The sequence below is a fragment of the Mixophyes fleayi genome, chromosome 6 (genome assembly GCF_038048845.1).
Source record: "Mixophyes fleayi isolate aMixFle1 chromosome 6, aMixFle1.hap1, whole genome shotgun sequence".
In the NCBI taxonomy this organism is placed as follows: domain Eukaryota; kingdom Metazoa; phylum Chordata; class Amphibia; order Anura; family Limnodynastidae; genus Mixophyes; species Mixophyes fleayi.
In genome coordinates, this window is record NC_134407.1 from 190,737,250 (window position 1) to 190,757,355 (window position 20,106).

The 20,106-nt window shown below is 42.8% G+C and overlaps 1 protein-coding gene across 1 annotated transcript in view; it reads left to right on the forward strand.

Moving 5' to 3' along the window:
• LOC142095001 (protein-glutamine gamma-glutamyltransferase E-like) overlaps positions 1-20,106 on the forward strand; it is a 49,322-nt gene that overhangs the window by 24,092 nt on the left and 5,124 nt on the right. The window contains exons 7-11 of the mRNA XM_075177700.1: positions 2,887-3,016; positions 3,512-3,615; positions 4,881-5,123; positions 6,477-6,836; positions 19,373-19,530. Coding sequence (XP_075033801.1) covers positions 2,887-3,016; positions 3,512-3,615; positions 4,881-5,123; positions 6,477-6,836; positions 19,373-19,530 — 995 coding nt within the window. The remainder of the gene's footprint in view (positions 1-2,886; positions 3,017-3,511; positions 3,616-4,880; positions 5,124-6,476; positions 6,837-19,372; positions 19,531-20,106) is intronic.

A 20,106-nucleotide genomic window follows, 5' to 3' on the forward strand; every position in this document is an offset into this window, starting at 1 on the left:
ATCCTCGGTAGGCATTGGGGCGGTGCTTTTTCAAGAGTCTCCGGCTGGCTCACACAACCCGTGTGGGTTGTTCTCCAGACGATTTCTTCCAAGTGAATGTAATTATGGAATAGGGGACAAGGAGTTACTGGCCATCAAGGCGGCTCTGGAGGAGTGGCGACATCTGTTGGAGGGGGCTATATTTCCTGTTACTGTGTTTACCGACCATCGGAACCTAGTGTTCATTCAAGAGGCTCGTTGCCTTAATCCTCGGCAAGCCCGCTGGGCATCCTTCTTTGCTCGATTTAACATGAAGCTCACATTCTGCCCGGGAGCCAAGAATGGACGTGCCGATGCATTATCTCGCTCATTTGACGATTCCGATCGTTTAAGACCGTTGGTTCCTCAGCATATTATTGATCCTTCTAATATCGTAGCCCTTACTAGGACCAAAACGTCCTCTCCTCCTCCAGGCCGGTCATTCGTGGAACCCCATCTCCGGTTCAAGACCCTGCAGTGGGCTCATTCATCCCGCATTGCCGGCCATGCTGGAATAAAGAAGACAACATCGCTGCTTTGCCGACGCTTCTGGTGGCCTAACGTACGTGCCGATGTTGAGAGATTTATTGCTTCCTGCACTACTTGTGCTCAACACAAAACTTGTAGAAGAGTTCCGGCAGGCCTTCTTCGTTCACTCCCTATCCCCGATGCTCCTTGGGAAAGTGTGGCCATGGATTTTATCACAGACCTACCCCTCAGTGCAGGGTTTACCACTATCTGGGTGGTTATTGATCGATTTTCGAAGATGGCACATTTTATTCCTCTAACTGGACTGCCCACGGCCAGTCGTCTGGCAGATATCTTTATCAAGGAGATATTCAGACTACATGGTTGCCCGAAGGAGATCATTTCGGATTGCGGAGTCCAATTCACATCCCAGTTTTGGAGAACCTTTTGTAAGAGATTGAACATAGAATTGAAATTCTCTTCGGGATACCATCCACAAACCAACGGACAGACGGAGCGAATCAATCAGGATCTCGAGACATTCCTCCACTGTTTTACCTCCGACAACCAGAATAAATGGTCTCAATTCCTTCCTTGGGCGGAGTTCTCCCATAATCAACACATTCATGAGTCTACCGGATTCTCCCCTTTCTTTATTGTATACGGAAGTCATCCTGTGTTTCCGGATCCTTTTCCAGTGTCCTCTTCACCGGTTCCAGCCGTAGATACTCTTTATCGGGAATTTTCTCTCATTTGGGCTAAGACTAAGACGGCTTTACTCAAGGCTACTCAGCATCACAAAATCTTTGCAGATCGTCATCGGAGGGCCACTCCTCTCTTAAAGGTGGGAGACCAAGTATGGCTATCCACCCGGGACCTAAGACTAAAGGTTCCTTCTATGAAGATGGCTCCTCGATTTATTGGCCTGTACACCATCATGCAAGTCATTAATCCTGTATGCTTTAAATTGAAACTTCCTCCTTCTCTGAGATGTCATAATACTTTTCATGTCTCATTACTACGACCAGTGGTACTCAATAAATTCTATCGACCTCCCGGTCGTCCCCCACCAATACAAACCTCTTCTGGAACTGAATTCGAAGTCAGTCGGATCTTGGCCTCTCGCATTCTTCGTGGCAAACAGCAATTTCTTGTCCATTGGAAAGGATTTGGCCCAGAGGAGAGATCATGGATGGACAAGCAGGACCTTCACGCTCCTAGAATTCTCAAAAAGTTCCTTCAAACAGGAGGAAGAAGAGGGGGGTATACTGTCAGGCGCCGTCCGCACGGCCGCCTGACTGCCTGACCGCGCGTCTGGTTGCTATGCAACCAGACGCATCACTTCCGGATCCCCCCTGCCATCCATCTCCTAGCAGTATGACGCGCCCCGTTGCTAGGCAACGGGACGCTATGTGATTCCCGCCGGCAGGCATGACAGCGCTGCAGCGCTGATGCTGATTGGATCCCCACACTATTTAAACCTCTTCCTGTCCTCTAATCAGTGCCAGAGTATCAGGTCTTCCTGTCTCCAGCGTTTGTGTGTACCAGTTGCTGTATTGTTCCTGACATTCCTCGTGCTGCTTGTGACCCTTTTGACCCGGACCGTTTGACCACCCCTATCTGGATTCTGCCTTTGTACTGCGCTCCCTGAAGGTTACCGACTCGGCTTGCCTCACCATTCTTCTGGATTTCCCTTTGTACCTCCTCTACCTGAACGTTGCTGAACCGGCCTGTCTGACACCCCCTTGTATCTCGCTGTGGACTCTAGGAAGGACCGCGACCTGCGTGTCCCTGCAGCTGAGTCCATACTTCCTTGCGGGGGTTCCTGGTGAATACCAGGGGCACGTTAGACTCCACGCCTTCCTCTGAGTTGCGCCAACAACAGCAGGTACCCACTATCAGTAATACACCCACTATCAGTCGTGACAATACTACAAACTAGGTAGTGTATAAGAATCACCTCATGTAGCCAACTTCTAAGTAATTGGTATTAAAAACTTAGCTGAAGTCTTACAGACAGTGCAGCATGTGCATGACTTCTATAACAGGTGGATTCATCAAATTGTTTTTTCCTACTATAAAACAAATACATTTGAGAAAAGCAATAACTATAAAGTTCTACAAATTAATTTATTATTCCTAATAAAATATAGGGGCCTATTTATGAAAAAGCATCAATAAAAATGCTTTTTAAAAACTTCTTATTGCTGCAATTTTAGGCAACTGAGTGCAAAGTGCTATTGCCTAGTAAGCCTTTGATGTATGAGGCGAAGTGATTAAGACCCCAGTTGGTAATAGGGTTTTTCATCCGTTGTTCTTTGATAAATTGACACCATAGACTCTTTCTTTTATGGTAAGTTAACTTCTTCGTGACCATTGACCTATTTTCATCATTTACAGTGCTCCGATGTTTGGGGATTCCCACCAGAGTGATCACAAATTTCGCTTCAGCTCATGACAAGGATGCAAATCTGAGTGTTGACAGTATATACAGCAAAACTGGAAGATTAATGAGTAAAGATTCTATGTGGTATGGGAAATATTCTCCATTTGTTATTTATTTATGTATGATATGGATTGTCTCACAGGCCTTCGCAGGGTCATGTGTATAATAGGTGCATAAGACATGTGCCTGAGGTCATTTGGAGGTCAAAATGACTTGACACAACCAAGAAGGAAATCTTAATTTCCCCGTCTGTCACACAGGAGTACTTCAGCTGTGAAAAGGCTGTACCCAGAGTACTAAGGCACATACCATGTGACTAAGACCAGTGGCGCAACTGTCACTGATCAGCCCTTGTAGCTGCTATTGTGCACAGCAGACAGAAGAGCCTTATCATACAGCTTTATTAGCTCCAAAGTCTCTGCTTTACTTGTCTACATGGTGGCCTGCACATGCACAGCAGGGCCTCCAGGGGTGAATGGACATGTTCCCCCCGACACCCACTTTTTAAAATTTAGAATGCACCCACGGTTCTCAATGAGGAACATAAAAACTATTTTGCTTTGTTTTTCTTTCCTGCAGGAATTATCATGCTTGGAATGAGAGTTGGTTCGCTAGAAGGGACTTGGGGTCAAAGTATGGAGGATGGCAAGTGCTGGATGCGACACCACAAGAATTAAGTAAAGGTAATTCTTAGTAGCCACATTTTCAAAATATAACACTATATTAACAAGTAGATAATAAATACATTTCCATTGCGCATTTCTTCTCTATATAAGTACAGATTGGCCTGCATACTGTAGTGCCACAACAAAGCGTTGTTATTAACATCTAAGTACATTGACCAAGTTGAAGTTTGGCTGTACTTTACAGCTCTACAATTCCCATCATAAGATGTTTACTTTTATAACTTTAATTGTAAAACTTTTATTTTAAGTGATTGTCTATAAGTTTAAACTTCCAAATATTAAAGAATGAGAACAGGCAGAAATACTGAGATCTAAAGTGCTTAAAAATAGTAATTAATGTGCAAATGGAATGAGAAAAATTGGGACAAATTCCAAGGACAATTTTTTTACAAACATGGTGCTCTCTCTGGAAATGAGTTAAAGTTGGCAACTATGTATTATATCCCAATGAATACTGATATATTAAGAAGATATTGTATACTAAGCAGTTCAACCTGGTATACTTCATCCCTGTTTACTTTTTAATTAAAAAATGTCACCACTTTTGCATAATTTGATATAGAGCATATCCTACTGACTCCCACATAAAATGTTATATTGCTTTACAGAGCTCCTTTCTCAAGGGTTGTCTCACCTGATAAAGGAACCTTTCAGAAAGGTTCTATGTGAAGCACTGAAATGATTGTCAGGCTGCTCATTGATAACATTGTCCCTGGATAAGTGTTACTTCTTACTGCATTTTTTCATGAAATAAATTGTGCGATTATATTACTGTGGAGTGCTGGTTACCTGACATTGCTGCACTATATATGTATATATATATATATATATATATATATATATATATAATATATATGTGTGTGTGTGCATATATATATATATATATATATATATATATATATATATATATATATATACATACCAACCAAGTGTAGCAATACCAGGTAACCAGCACTCCACAGAGTGTTTTATGGAAAGGGGAGGTAATATTTTTAAATGTGTTTGTTTCTCCTCTCATGACTTATAAAAAATAGCTATATGGAGTTATTACATGAAGTTTAAAAATTGAGTGCTATGAAACACAGCACAGAACTCCGAGATAACTTGAAATATCCATATAATCTACGGGATGTTCCTAATAACGCACATGTACCTATGGAATACTATGACTAAGCAATGTTTATAGGATATAGTTGACAGCTATTCTATATATATAATCTTCCCCATGCCTCTGATTTTCCCATGTGATGTCATTGCTCCAGGAATTTACTGTTGCGGCCCTGCCTCAGTCCATGCCATTAAAGAAGGAGACGTTGATCTTGACTATGATGCCCCCTTTATTTTCTGTGAAGTGAATGGTGACCGTAACACCTGGGTTTACTATGATAAGGATGTAAAGGAGAAAGTGTACACTGATACCGAGTCTGTGGGGAAAAATATCAGCACCAAGGCTGTCGGGAGTGATGAGCGGATAGACGTAACAGACAACTATAAATATCCAGAAGGTAAACTAAATTAAATACCATTCATAGCTTGAGAAAAATAATTATTATGTAATTTGGTGTGCTTGCTGGTTTCCTACTTAGATTATATTATAGTTTATATTTATTGGTTTATATTTCAACCAGCATTTTTTTTTGCTGTGATGAAAACTCTCATATGATAAGTTTCATGGCAGTTGGCACTTAATTGGTGTAAGTCACCGAAGAGGGGAGGTCTTTTTTTATTCACTGGATAGTTACTCACTTAGAAGTTGGAAATGGTTGGACCAACATATAAACCCTAACTGGTGAAGGTGTATTGAACAACAAAGCGTCTTTGCCTGTGAAAGATTCCCAGTCCTGAACATCACAGAGAGAGAGAGAGAGACTACTGAAGCCTGACCTTCCATTATATCGGAAGTGTTGCCAAGACAATCAGGAGGTCAAACCTTTACCTACCCATCTATATCTAGAAACCTCATAAAACGCGTTTTCCATTTGACCGCTATACTTTAGTTCTGAGGTGCGTCCAATGTATTAACTCATCATAATATAAGGATTATTTTTGTGAACTGTGAATGATGTGTTTATAGTTCACCTGGATGATCAAAATGAGCATTGCACAGATCATGAATGTAGCATGTCCTATTATTTTGTATCCATGATTTGATTATTATTATTATTATCATATCTTTTTGGCTCATCTACAGTATTGGCATTTGAATGGTACAGTATTTTTTAAAGAACAATAACCCAAACAATCTAAAGTTCTTTTATAGCTAATAAAAAGAAAATCATTTGGTTACAGGACACTAAGGGGGGAATTCAATTGGCGCGCTACTGCCGAAAGTAATGCGGCCTGCGCTTTATTAGTGTTAATACGGTAATTTGAACCCGGATTGCAGCTCCCTGAGCCGCGAGCAAAAATCAGGTTTGAAGATTACTGTAGTAATGGTAATAGTGCGCAGGCCACGTTACTTTTGGTAGTAACACGGCCAATTGAATTCCCCCCTAAGAACAGTTTGGTGACACAAATATAGGAACAGTGGTGTCAAGAAATCTTTCAGTGACTTGATATTCATAATGTTATTGTAAATGTGATCTTTGAGGTTTGTTATAATTAAATTAAAATTAAAATGTACTTCTTTACTTGCACACCTAACACAACTAATCCTTAGATTAAGTTCATTAATAATGAACATGTGTAACATTTAAACACAATATAAACAACTGTATTTATAAATGGGTCTTATTATCACAAAAAACGTATTAATTCCAGGAATATATTTAGTCGCGTTTCATATGCATCAACAAATAATGTAATCCGTACATTAAAATAAAAGTTTCCGTTGACTAACTGTGACTCCCCTCTTTCAGAGTCTGCTAAAGAACGATCAATTTACATGAAGGCTCGTAAAAAATTGCTCAAAAAAGGGATTGGTAATAATGACAGCCATGAAATACAAGGCATTGGAAAGAAACGGAGCAAAATCAGACATGCCGAATCACCATCTGATTACCCAGATGAGGAGAAATTAAACATCCAAGGAAAATTTAAGCTGACATCATCCACAAAGTTTGGAGAAGATGTTCAGTTAACGTTGATCTTGAAAAATTCCAGCAAAAAAAAGGAGACTGTAAACGTAAAGCTGAGCTCCTCTTCCATTGAATATACTGGCAAACCGATATCGGAAATATTTTCAGATACAGTATCTCTTGCAGTGCCTCCTATGAAAGGTAATATATTATTCTATCTAAAGTTGCCTTCCAGTTCAGAATCTTCAATCCCATGTTTTTTTAATTAAGTGGCTGACAGGTTATAGAATATTGTATACCTGCTATAATGAATAAGAACATTTGCAAACATCAATTCATCATCACATCATTCATTGACTATGTTGTAATATCTGAATCCCTTACAAACCCATTTGGTTGAACAGTTGGGGGCTGACTATCATGATCTTCACCTTTAGCAGATCCCATTCCCATAAAGTAATATCACCAGTGGCCCCCGATCCTCTGTGCCACAGATGTTCTTAAATAAGATTATCAGGTGATTAGAAAAACACACAGGAGAAGTCAATCAGACCAAGGTCAATAATTTCACAGGCATATCAGGTACCAAGTAGTGAAAGGAGAGAGAGTAATCAAATTCCAGTCTAGGTTCTGAGGCAGGCAGAATCCAAGCAATCTAGAAATATGTGAACCTAAGGCGCGCTTCTTTAAATGAATAAAATGTGTTCAAGTAAATAAAATCATTTGAAAAGTACAGCCAAGATAATTAATACCACTGTGCATGTGGAATCAAAAGAAAAGATAGTTTGACGCGCTGAAACAAACAATGTATAAATCACAATGTGTCAGCAAAGTACATAAATAGGAGAATTTTGTGCACAATATAGCTATATTGGAATAAGCTCACCTGCCGGCGTCAGGGCAACTCCTGTAGGTGAGTCCCTAGCATCCCTAGCATGTGAAACAAATATATAATCAGGGTGTCACAATTAAAACATTCCCTAAGCCTCCATTTTAAAGCATTCAGCACCTGAATGGAGTGGTATGACTCCCAAAAAACAATTTAGAAATCAACCAAACCAAGTGTCACTCACCGGACTGTGAGTGCTTCTTCCCGGACATTTAGGAACCGTGGCCGTCCTCCATCCTGAGGGTCTGCGCATGCGCAGCCCTTTCCTATACTTCAGTGTATACCCCTTTAACTCAATTGGCAGATCAGGCAACCTCCCTATATTAAGCACCTGTGGTCAACACCACGTGGCCTGATCTTGGAGTCTCATTCCCCATGAGTCTCTGAAGGTGTTCCTGTGTTTCCTCGTTTATTCAGCCCAGCTGATTCCTGTGGTTTCCAAACCACTTCTACCTCTGTGGTTTCCAAACCACTTCTACTACTGTGGTTCCCATACCACTTCTACCATCTACTGTATCATCGTGACTGTGAGCTGATTCCTATCCGCTGCCTCCGTGCACTACAGTCTCCAAACCACTTCTGCTACTGTGGTTCCCATACCACTTCTACCATCTACTGTTTCATCGTGACTGCTAGCTGATTCCTATCCGCTGCCTCCGTGCACTACAGTCTTCAACCTGCAACTCGTCTGTGTTTCATCATCGTGACTGCTAGCTGATTCCTATCCGCTGCCTCCGTGCACTACAGTCTTCAACCTGCAACCCGTCTGTGTTTCATCGTGACTGTTTGGCTGATTCCTATCCGCTGCCTCTGTGCGCTTCAGTCTTCAGTCCTTGTCAACGCTCCCGTGTTTCCTTGAGTCTGCCTCCACTATTGCTACCCGCTATTCTCCGTGATCAACAGTGCCTGTTCAACTCTGCTCTCCCGTGTCCCATCGTTACTGCACCTGCTGGTTGCTATTGGCTACCTCCGTGTTCCCGCAGAGACCCGCTGCTGCTACTCCTCAGCACTACTCATCCATCTACTGCTGATCCGCTCTCCACGCTTTCCTGTGTTCCCTGCTGGTCTACCTTCCCGTGCGCTGCACCTACTAGACCACCGCTTCACCCATCCAGGGACTTCGCATCCTGCCGGCCTCCTGCCGTTCAGGTATCTCTGCACTCCTGTCTGACTGCCTCCTGAACCACGGTATGCATACTTCTCATTGACTGTGCTGTGTATTGCATACCTTGCTGGACTGTGTTGGTTCTCCTCTGGAGTGTGCTATCCGCTGAGTCTATTGCCATCATTGACTGTGTTATCTTATGCTGGACTACTTCAAGAGACTTTCTATATTGGCAGTATTGTTCAGTCATTTATACATTTATATTGTGCATATTACTGTGGATCAAAGTCAAGGTGCCCGTGTATATATTGTGTTGCAGTCTCTCCCCGTGCACCTCCTCACATATATATTCTGTAGTACAACTTGCTAGTGGCAGACCACTGACTCCTGTTTACAGTTTCACCTGTTCCAGTATCCTCTCACATAGCAGTGGTACAACTTGCTAACGCAGACCACTGACTCCCCGGATATCTCCACTTGGATTCCATTCCTTCACTCAGACAGCGGTACAACTTGCTATCCGCAGACCGCTGACTCTCATCACCTCCTCGTTTCTGTTGGACATTCCTCCTCACTATAGCAGTGGTACAACTTGCTACCGCAGACCACTGACTACCTTCACGTGTCCTTTGTCCATACAGTTCCTCGTGTATTACTACCTCCATATTGCCAGTGCTGCTAGTCATAGACTTTCCTGAGCATCTCATCATCTGCTATTTCCTGTTCCGTGATCACCCTGCTACCAGAGTACCATATTACCACCTATACTGCTCTGGTAAGCCTATCACCTGGTGATCCCTGGGTAAAGACTCCTAGTGCCCGTGACAGTAAGATCAGGCCATGACAGACCCAGATACGGAACCTACCGCTAAGGAGATGCTGCAGCATCTGGTCAGCCGTGTGGAGCAACAGGATGCTCGCCAACAGCTGTTACTTCAATGTTACCAATCGTTAACCTCCCAAGGAACATCTGGACAGACTGTTACAGCTAATATTGAAGCTCCTGTGCTTGCCTCCGTTTCCCCAGTGCCATCCCAGGTGTCTACAGCTCCTACGCTTCACCTGCCTACTCCGTCAAAATATGACGGGGACCCCAAAACTTGTAGAGGTTTCCTTAACCAATGTTCAGTCCATTTTGAACTCCAACCTCAAAATTTTTCTACCCATCGTTCCAGAGTGGCCTATCTTATCTCATTGTTTTCTGGACAAGCCCTGGCTTGGGCCTCCCCTCTGTGGGAGAGAAACGATCCAATTCTACAAGATAGTGCCAAATTCATTTCCACGTTCCGAAGTGTGTTCGATGAACCAGGTCGTGTGACTTCCGCTGCTTCCAGCATTCTTCGTTTGCGACAAGGCTCCCATACAGTAGGACAGTATGTCATTCAATTTAGGATCCTAGCCTCTGAACTTCAGTGGAACACTGAAGCATTAGTTGCCGCCTTCTGGCAGGGGCTCTCCGATAAAATTAAAGATGCACTGACTACCCAAGAGCTTCCTTCGTCACTAGAAGATTTGATCTCTCTTTGCCATCGTGTAGATATGAGATTTCGTGAAAGAGAGTCTGAGAAAACAACGGCTGTCAAAGCACCTCTTCGTTCAAACCCTCAATTTCGTCCAGCTCCATCCTCTGTGATTCCCATGGAGATAGGACGTTCCAAATTATCTTCAGAGGAGAGGAGACGAAGAGTAAAGAATAGACTCTGTATCTATTGTGCTGATTCCACGCATATGCTCAGCTCTTGCCCTAAGAGATCGGGAAATGCCAGGCCCTAACTAGTTCTGGAGAGGTGAAGTTAGGGTCCCTGGAGTCCTCTCCATTGTCTATGAAATCTAAAGTCTGCGCTTTCGATGTTACGATTTCCTTTGCTACTAAATCCTTTGAGTCACAGGCATTGATTGATTCCGGAGCAGCAGGAAATTTCATTTCTAAATCACTAGTGAATCAATGGTCCCTACCAGTGATCACTTTAAAAACACCCATTACTGTGACGGCTATAGATGGATCACGTCTCATCAATGGTCTCATCACCCAGAGTACGTCTCCAGTAACCCTTCAGATTGGTGTACTACACCATGAAGAAATTTCGTTTTTAATTCTTCCTGTTACGACAAGTCCGATTGTCTTAGGCCTTCCATGGCTTCAATGTCACTCTCCCCAGATTGACTGGCGCACCCCTCAAGTTACGTCTTGGGGGCCTGAATGTCACCATCGTTGTCTCTCTCAAGTTATTCCTCTTAAAGTACAGCAATCTTCCATCTCATCTTCCTCCCCGGGACTCCCTCCTCAGTATGCTTCATTTGCCGATGTGTTTGATAAAGCTCAGTCTGAACGTCTTCCTCCTCATCGTTCTTGGGATTGTCCGATCGACCTTCTACCTGGCAAGACTCCTCCCAGGGGTCGGGTCTATCCTCTCTCGTTACCTGAAACTCAAGCCACATCTGAGTACATACAGGAGAATCTCCAGCGTGGGTTCATTCGACCTTCCACCTCTCCCGCTGGAGCTGGGTTCTTCTTCGTCAAAAAGAAGGATGGATCATTACGCCCTTGTATAGATTTTCGTGGACTCAACGCCATTACTATCAAGAATCGGTATCCCATTCCGCTGATCACTGAGCTATTTGATCGCATCAAGGGAGCTCGGATATTTACTAAGTTGGATCTTCGTGGTGCCTACAATTTAATTAGAATCCGTTCCGGTGACGAATGGAAGACCGCGTTTAACACCAGAGATGGGCATTACGAATATTTAGTAATGCCCTTCGGGCTGTGTAATGCCCCCGCGGTTTTCCAGGGTTTCATCAATGAGATCTTTCGGGACTTATTATATGTATGTGTCGTTGTCTACCTGGACGACATATTGATCTTCTCACAGGACCTGCCTTCTCATCACCAACATGTGGCAGAGGTCCTCTCCAGACTACGGAAAAACTCATTGTTCTGTAAATTGGAAAAATGTTCATTCGAGTTACCCCAGATTCCATTCTTGGGGTATATAGTTTCCGGAGTTGGCCTGAAGATGGATCCAGACAAAGTAAATGCTGTACTACATTGGCCTCAGCCAACTACTCTTCGTGCCATCCAGCGTTTTTTAGGTTTTGCCAATTACTATAGACGCTTCATTCAAGACTTCTCATCCATTGCATCTCCCATTGTGGCCTTAACTCGGAAAGGGGCTAATACTAAGCAATGGTCATCTGAGGCTCTCCAAGCCTTTCAAATCCTCAAAGAGTCCTTCTCGTCTGCTCCCATTCTGCGACAACCTGATGTGACACTCCCCTTCTTCCTAGAAGTAGATGCCTCTAATGTGGGCTTAGGAGCTATTCTCTCCCAACGCTCGGAGCAACAAAAATTACATCCTTGTGCCTTCTACTCTCGGGGTCTTCTGCCCGCAGAGAAAAACTATACTATCGGGGACAAGGAGTTGCTGGCCATCAAAGCTGCATTAGAGGAATGGAGATACTTGTTGGAAGGAGCTCGCCATCCGGTGACGATCTTCACGGATCATAAGAACTTGTCATATTTGCAATCTGCTCAATGCTTGAACCCTCGTCAAGCAAGATGGTCTCTTTTCTTTTCCCGTTTTGAATTAATTATAACCTTCAAACCAGCCGCTAAGAACAAGAAAGCTGACGCTCTATCTCGAGCTTTGGTGACGTCCTCTGATGTAGAAGAGGTTCCCAACCATGCTATTCTAGACCCCAAATGTATTTCTCTGGCTGCTTCATCCACCAAAATGCTACCATTTGGGAAGACCCTCGTGCCTCCTACTCTGAGGAGGAAAATCCTTTCGTGGTTCCATGCCTCTCGTTTTTCCGGACACGCCGGTGAACACAAGACCTTTGAGATTCTCTCTCGAAGTTACTGGTGGCCTTCAATGAGGAGAGACGTCAAAGAGTTTATTGCTTCCTGTGATTTATGTTCTCAGTTCAAATCCTCCCGCAGAACTCCAGCAGGGTTGCTGCGACCACTACCCATTCCGTCCAAACCTTGGACCCATATTAGTATGGATTTCGTTACTGATTTGCCACCAAGTAAGAATCACAATACTATTTGGGTAGTGGTAGACAGATTTTCGAAGATGGCTCATTTCGTCCCTCTGTCCGGTTTACCTTCCTCGTCTACTCTGGCTGAACATTTCATTAAAGAAATCTTCCGCATCCATGGATGTCCGTCTGAGATTGTGTCAGATAGAGGAGTACAATTCGTTTCCAGATTCTGGCGGGCCCTTTGTAAAACCTTGGGCATACGATTAGCACTCTCATCGTCTTACCATCCGCAATCTAACGGACAAACGGAACGAGTCAATCAAGATCTTGAGACTTTTATTAGGATGTTCTCTTCAGCCAACCAAGACAACTGGGTAGAATTGCTCCCTTGGGCTGAATTCGCCCATAACAACATGTACCATGAGTCATCATCCAAAACTCCATTCTTTGTGGTCTACGGTCACCATCCGTCTTTTCCGGAATTTCCTGCCCTCCCGCCCACCCAAGTTCCTGCTGTGGAGACTGCTTGTCAGACCTTCAAAAATATCTGGTCTCAGGTCAAAACCTGTTTAAAGAAGACATCTAACAAATATAAGTCTTTCGCAGATAAGAAGAGGCGGGCTATTCCACCACTAAAAATTGGAGATCGTGTCTGGTTATCTACCAAAAATATTCGTTTGAAGGTTCCATCTATGAAATTCGCCCCTCGTTTTATTGGTCCATATAGGATCATTCAAGTTATCAATCCAGTATGTGTTAAACTTCTTCTTCCTAAGAATCTTCGGATTTCCAATGCCTTCCATGTGTCCTTGCTCAAACCTCTCATCATCAACCGTTTCTCGACTCCTCCCTCAGCACCGCAGCCAGTTCAAGTTCATCAGGAGGAGGATTTCGAGATTACTGAGGTATTGGATGCAAAAATTTCGCGAGGAGTCCTCCGTTTCCTCGTTCATTGGAAGGGCTTTGGTCCTGAAGAGCGTTCATGGATCAAAGCTGAAGATCTTAATGCTCCTGCCCTTCTGAAGAAGTTTTATTCCAAAAATCCGGACAAGCCCGGTTCCAGGCGTTCTGTGCCCACCTTTAAAAGGGGGGGTACTGTCACTCACCGGACTGTGAGTGCTTCTTCCCGGACATTTAGGAACCGTGGCCGTCCTCCATCCTGAGGGTCTGCGCATGCGCAGCCCTTTCCTATACTTCAGTGTATACCCCTTTAACTCAATTGGCAGATCAGGCAACCTCCCTATATTAAGCACCTGTGGTCAACACCACGTGGCCTGATCTTGGAGTCTCATTCCCCATGAGTCTCTGAAGGTGTTCCTGTGTTTCCTCGTTTATTCAGCCCAGCTGATTCCTGTGGTTTCCAAACCACTTCTACCTCTGTGGTTTCCAAACCACTTCTACTACTGTGGTTCCCATACCACTTCTACCATCTACTGTATCATCGTGACTGTGAGCTGATTCCTATCCGCTGCCTCCGTGCACTACAGTCTCCAAACCACTTCTGCTACTGTGGTTCCCATACCACTTCTACCATCTACTGTTTCATCGTGACTGCTAGCTGATTCCTATCCGCTGCCTCCGTGCACTACAGTCTTCAACCTGCAACTCGTCTGTGTTTCATCATCGTGACTGCTAGCTGATTCCTATCCGCTGCCTCCGTGCACTACAGTCTTCAACCTGCAACCCGTCTGTGTTTCATCGTGACTGTTTGGCTGATTCCTATCCGCTGCCTCTGTGCGCTTCAGTCTTCAGTCCTTGTCAACGCTCCCGTGTTTCCTTGAGTCTGCCTCCACTATTGCTACCCGCTATTCTCCGTGATCAACAGTGCCTGTTCAACTCTGCTCTCCCGTGTCCCATCGTTACTGCACCTGCTGGTTGCTATTGGCTACCTCCGTGTTCCCGCAGAGACCCGCTGCTGCTACTCCTCAGCACTACTCATCCATCTACTGCTGATCCGCTCTCCACGCTTTCCTGTGTTCCCTGCTGGTCTACCTTCCCGTGCGCTGCACCTACTAGACCACCGCTTCACCCATCCAGGGACTTCGCATCCTGCCGGCCTCCTGCCGTTCAGGTATCTCTGCACTCCTGTCTGACTGCCTCCTGAACCACGGTATGCATACTTCTCATTGACTGTGCTGTGTATTGCATACCTTGCTGGACTGTGTTGGTTCTCCTCTGGAGTGTGCTATCCGCTGAGTCTATTGCCATCATTGACTGTGTTATCTTATGCTGGACTACTTCAAGAGACTTTCTATATTGGCAGTATTGTTCAGTCATTTATACATTTATATTGTGCATATTACTGTGGATCAAAGTCAAGGTGCCCGTGTATATATTGTGTTGCAGTCTCTCCCCGTGCACCTCCTCACATATATATTCTGTAGTACAACTTGCTAGTGGCAGACCACTGACTCCTGTTTACAGTTTCACCTGTTCCAGTATCCTCTCACATAGCAGTGGTACAACTTGCTAACGCAGACCACTGACTCCCCGGATATCTCCACTTGGATTCCATTCCTTCACTCAGACAGCGGTACAACTTGCTATCCGCAGACCGCTGACTCTCATCACCTCCTCGTTTCTGTTGGACATTCCTCCTCACTATAGCAGTGGTACAACTTGCTACCGCAGACCACTGACTACCTTCACGTGTCCTTTGTCCATACAGTTCCTCGTGTATTACTACCTCCATATTGCCAGTGCTGCTAGTCATAGACTTTCCTGAGCATCTCATCATCTGCTATTTCCTGTTCCGTGATCACCCTGCTACCAGAGTACCATATTACCACCTATACTGCTCTGGTAAGCCTATCACCTGGTGATCCCTGGGTAAAGACTCCTAGTGCCCGTGACACCAAGGCACGCTTCTTTAAATTAATGAAGGAATAAAATCAGTTGTAAAGTGTAACCAGAACAATTAAGACCACTGAGTATGTGAAAACGAATCCAAGCAAAGTCAGTAAATGGGGAAGATGAGCAATAGATATCCAATAAACATTATACAGTATAGCACTTCCAGGTGAGAGTAGCTTAATCTGTAATGGGTACATTTCTATTGCCTAGCATGAGTGTATAAAGGCACTTTGGTGCAAAAGGAGTCGGACGTATGCACAGATAGGGTAAGTTATCGTCACAACCAATCTGGGTCATATCACACATAGCTGTTCCTTCTGCCTGGGGACAATGAGGTTATGGAGACACCATTAGGTGCAGAAACAAGTAACTGTAGATGCAACAGAAACATGAGCTGTACAGACCATTGTATCCTCCAGCGTTTGCCCCATGCTGCACAGATGCATCGTTCTGTTCATGTTGTTTACCTCCTGCTTTTATCTCCACATTATCACATAACTTTCCTTGTCAGCAGATAAATATTCCAGTTATCACTGGTAACACTGCTAAACTGCATTGTGTTCATTATCTTATTGGTTTTGTCACACTGTCATTTAATTACATCAGTAAAAATCGCTGCCAATATATTTCCATAGGTATTCAATGCAAAATGTAGTTTTACTCAAATCTATGATAGCGTATTTGACCATTACTCGACAGAGAGAGAGAGAGAAAGCGAGAGAGAGAGAGAGAGGGCGAGAGGGGCATTCACGTCGGTTAAGCAGCTAATAATAGCTGGGTTTTTCAAAATTGTTAAATAAAACTTCTTGATATGTATTGTCATTTGCAGAAAAATCTTTCATGAAAATAAAGTCGAGGATGATTCCAGTGTATTTGAAATACTGCCAGTGTGACCCTACCCTAAAATGGCAAAAGATGAATTCCTTGAGGAAATTTGATAACCTCAAATGTCATTAGGAAAAAAATACAGAAAAAAGTGTCTGACTAGTTGAATGACAGACTTGTGGACATTGCCAAAACCTGAGTGCCTGATTTGTCTATTTCAATGAGCTATAATTAATTATACTTTTGACTTGTATTCAATACAGAGCCTATTCTTGTGACCGATTTATACAGAAAGCTTTCTAATGCCATATGTATATGCAAAGAGCGTTTTGGAGACCTCTACAGAATATGGAGTGTGTTTTAACGACCTCTATACACGATAGAGAGAATTCTAGTGTCCAATTTACAAGAAAGTGAGGATTCTAATTTACAATTCAAATTCCATTCTAGTGATCATTAGACAATACAGAGAGCATCTTAGTGAGTGATACTATATAGAGAGCTTTCTAGTGTCCACTTTGCAAAGCAGAGAACATTCAAATGACCACTATTGAGTACAAAGAGTATGGTAGTGACCACTATTCAATACAAAGAGCATATCAGTGAGCAATACACATACAGAGGGCATTTTATTGACGTGATATACAATATAGAGAGATTTGTAGGGGCATATATACAATACAGTGAAGGTTAAAGTGGCAAATAAAGAATACAGTGGCCATCCCAATGACCAATATACAATATGGGCTTACAATGTATAGTAGTGACCACTTTACAGTGCCAGACCCGTGAAGGCCACTAAATAATAGAGACACCCAAATCTCTGGTGACTTAACAATGCAAATCTTCTAAATTTTGGCGTCTTTAGAATATAACTCTCCTTCCAAATCTCTGCTGGTGATACATTGCAGACCCAAATAGATCACTTACCCCTCCCGTGGTCATGTTCTGTCTCTTGGAATGCTAGATAGGAAGCTAATTAGTTCAGAGAAGCCAGTATACCAAAAATAAATCTCCCAGCACTTTTTGATTAGTACTGACCATTCACCAATCAATGCGTCAGAAGCTCCAAACACTCTGATTGATAAATGGCCAGAGCTATCCACCAATAAGAGTTCTGATAGCCATCTAGTGGCTATGACAGAAACTGTCATACCCAGTAGTGACCAAAACACAGTACTGACTGACAAGGAGAGACTGGCCTGAAAGCAAAATGCCACCTTGTCCAGCCCGCCTCTGGCTTATACATAATGCCACTTACAATACTCTCATAGTACCTTAGCACCTGATTCAAGTAAAATACTGTAAATAATGTGGTCCACTTTTATCCCCTATGTAATTATTACTTTAGTTTTGCCAATTTTGTTAGTATGCTAAAAGGGAATACAATATAGGAGTAAAGAGCATACAGACCTAAAAGAAAGCAATGTGAGGTACACATAACGTCCTCACACAGAGGTACATGATGCATAATAGTGCAAACATGTATAACAATAAATATTCAGCAAGATCTGTTCCATTCATTCCTTTCACATTTCTACCACTTCTCTCACAAGCTGCAGATGTTTCAGACGTGGGTACTAGATGCCAACTAAGGTCCTGATGTAGAGATGGATGCCGTTTACACTGAAATCACAAGTGTAAATTGCATCCCGTAATTTACACAGGATTCCAATACAATGCAAATTGCACAAACATACCTCTCTACACTTAAGTATATCAGTCAAAGCAGCCCTGAAAAGCAAATAAATGAATAAATAAATTATTATAAAAAAAAGTCATGCTTCTTCCCCCCCAAACAGCACTAGGGTTGGTTACGCTGTTTAGGAGGGGGTGCACACTTTTTTTTTTTAAATGTAATTATTTTTTTACTTCTTTTCTTTTTAAAATGGCAAGGCCTGTTGCACCTGGAGAAAGCACACGCAAAAGTTATTTCTCCTAGAGACCTATCCGTGGCTGCTTTCAAGTCAGCATAGCATGTGAAGTGCGTGAACACGCCTTTACATTGTTATTCTCAACCACTATATTCCCTATTACACCTCTCTATGCGCAGAGGTGCAATGGGGAGATCCGTCTCAGTTTGAGTGCAAACTGAGACAGATCCTTGGCCAAAAGTGCTTTTTGCTCTGATCAGTTGGACTTGCGTCCAACCATATGTGAGGCCGTAAGTGACAAATTATATGCCGCCAATGAGAATTTAAAAGGAATATATTTATTATTAAAAACGTAAGATATTTTGTGACTATATACACTGGCACTTTTCAGAAGCATATTCAATATATGATAGATTGATCCAGCTGAAAATAAAACAAAAACTAAATAGGGTGAATTACAGGTGATTCATTGAGATAAGTGGTAGATATAGGAGTAAAGGTATTAAGTAGCGATTCTAGCAAATTGCCGATATTCGGCAAGTTTGCCTTCATAATTTAAAACAGCAGTGTATTTAAAGGCAAGTTTTGCTTTTAAACACATTGCCATTTAAATTATGCTGGCAAAGTGGCAGAAAATCGTCGATTTGCCAGAATTGCAACTTAATGCATTTACCCCGTTATGGTTAAAACTGTGGCCCTGTCTTTGGTTTCGCTGAATCTGATTAAAAAAACAACCCTGTTTCTATGTGTGAAATAGACACAAGGGGGTATTTTTACTAAACTGCGGGTTCAAAAAAGTGGAGTTGTTGCCAGTAGCAACCATTCAGATTCTAGTTATCATTTATTTAGTACATTCTACAAATTGACAGCTAGAATCTGATTGGTTGCTACAGGCAACATCTCTACTTTTTCAAACCGGCAGTTTAGTAAATATACCCCAAGAACTTTTTCAAACACAGTTTAGCATCACACAAATAAGGGTGCACGCCTATGAAATTGCAATCCCGGGTGACAAGATAATGGCACAGGTTTTTTCGTCAGAGACATATTTCTTGTGTTCTCCTTCCTCCCCTGTCCACAAGCTCTTCATTTTACATTCAGTTTTAAAATGTATTACAGGGTAAAATTTCACATATAATCCATGAAGACAACACATATACATGGGATGACCATAGTGCATAACCAGTTTGTTTATTTTTTGCAGAAAAACAATTCCCTGTAAGCATATCTGCTTTACAGTATGAAGAGGAATTGACAAACCACAATCTTATTGAAGTCGCTGCTTTGTGCGAATTGGATACTGGAAAGAAAATGCTTGTCAGAAAAGTCATTGTCATTGAAAGACCTTCCCTGGAGATCGAGGTAAGGACTGCTTTATTAGTATACATTAAAAACTAGAGATGCTCAAGCTTGGTTCCTTGAGAACCGAACACACCCGAACTTAGGGGATCTGAGTACCGAGCCGAGCCGAGCCGAGCCGGCCCGGTACTGTCGCACGCCCTTGGAATTGAAAACGAGGCAAAACATCATCATGACGTTGTCGGATCTCGGATCTCGCGAGTTTTGAATTCATTTTTAAGATCCAACATAGCGAGGGATGGGAGGGTGGGCGGACCCCCATTTTTCTTTTCTGCCACTGATGTGTGCCAATGTGTCCTAGATGTGCTAGGAACTGCCGTGTGTTTGAGTCATTGCTCTGTCGCTTAGCATCCAGCCAGGTGGCTGCAGTGTTTGTCCGCAAATGTATGAAAATAATATTGTGACCTGTGAGTTGACTGCAAATGACTTGAAATTAGTGTTATTGAGGTTAATAATAATGTAGGAACAAAAAAAGAGCAAAATTATAAGATTTTAGCATATTTTAGGATTTTTTCTAACAAATCCAAAACCAAAACCAAAAGCACACCAGGGTTGTTTTGCCAAAACCAAAAACACGAA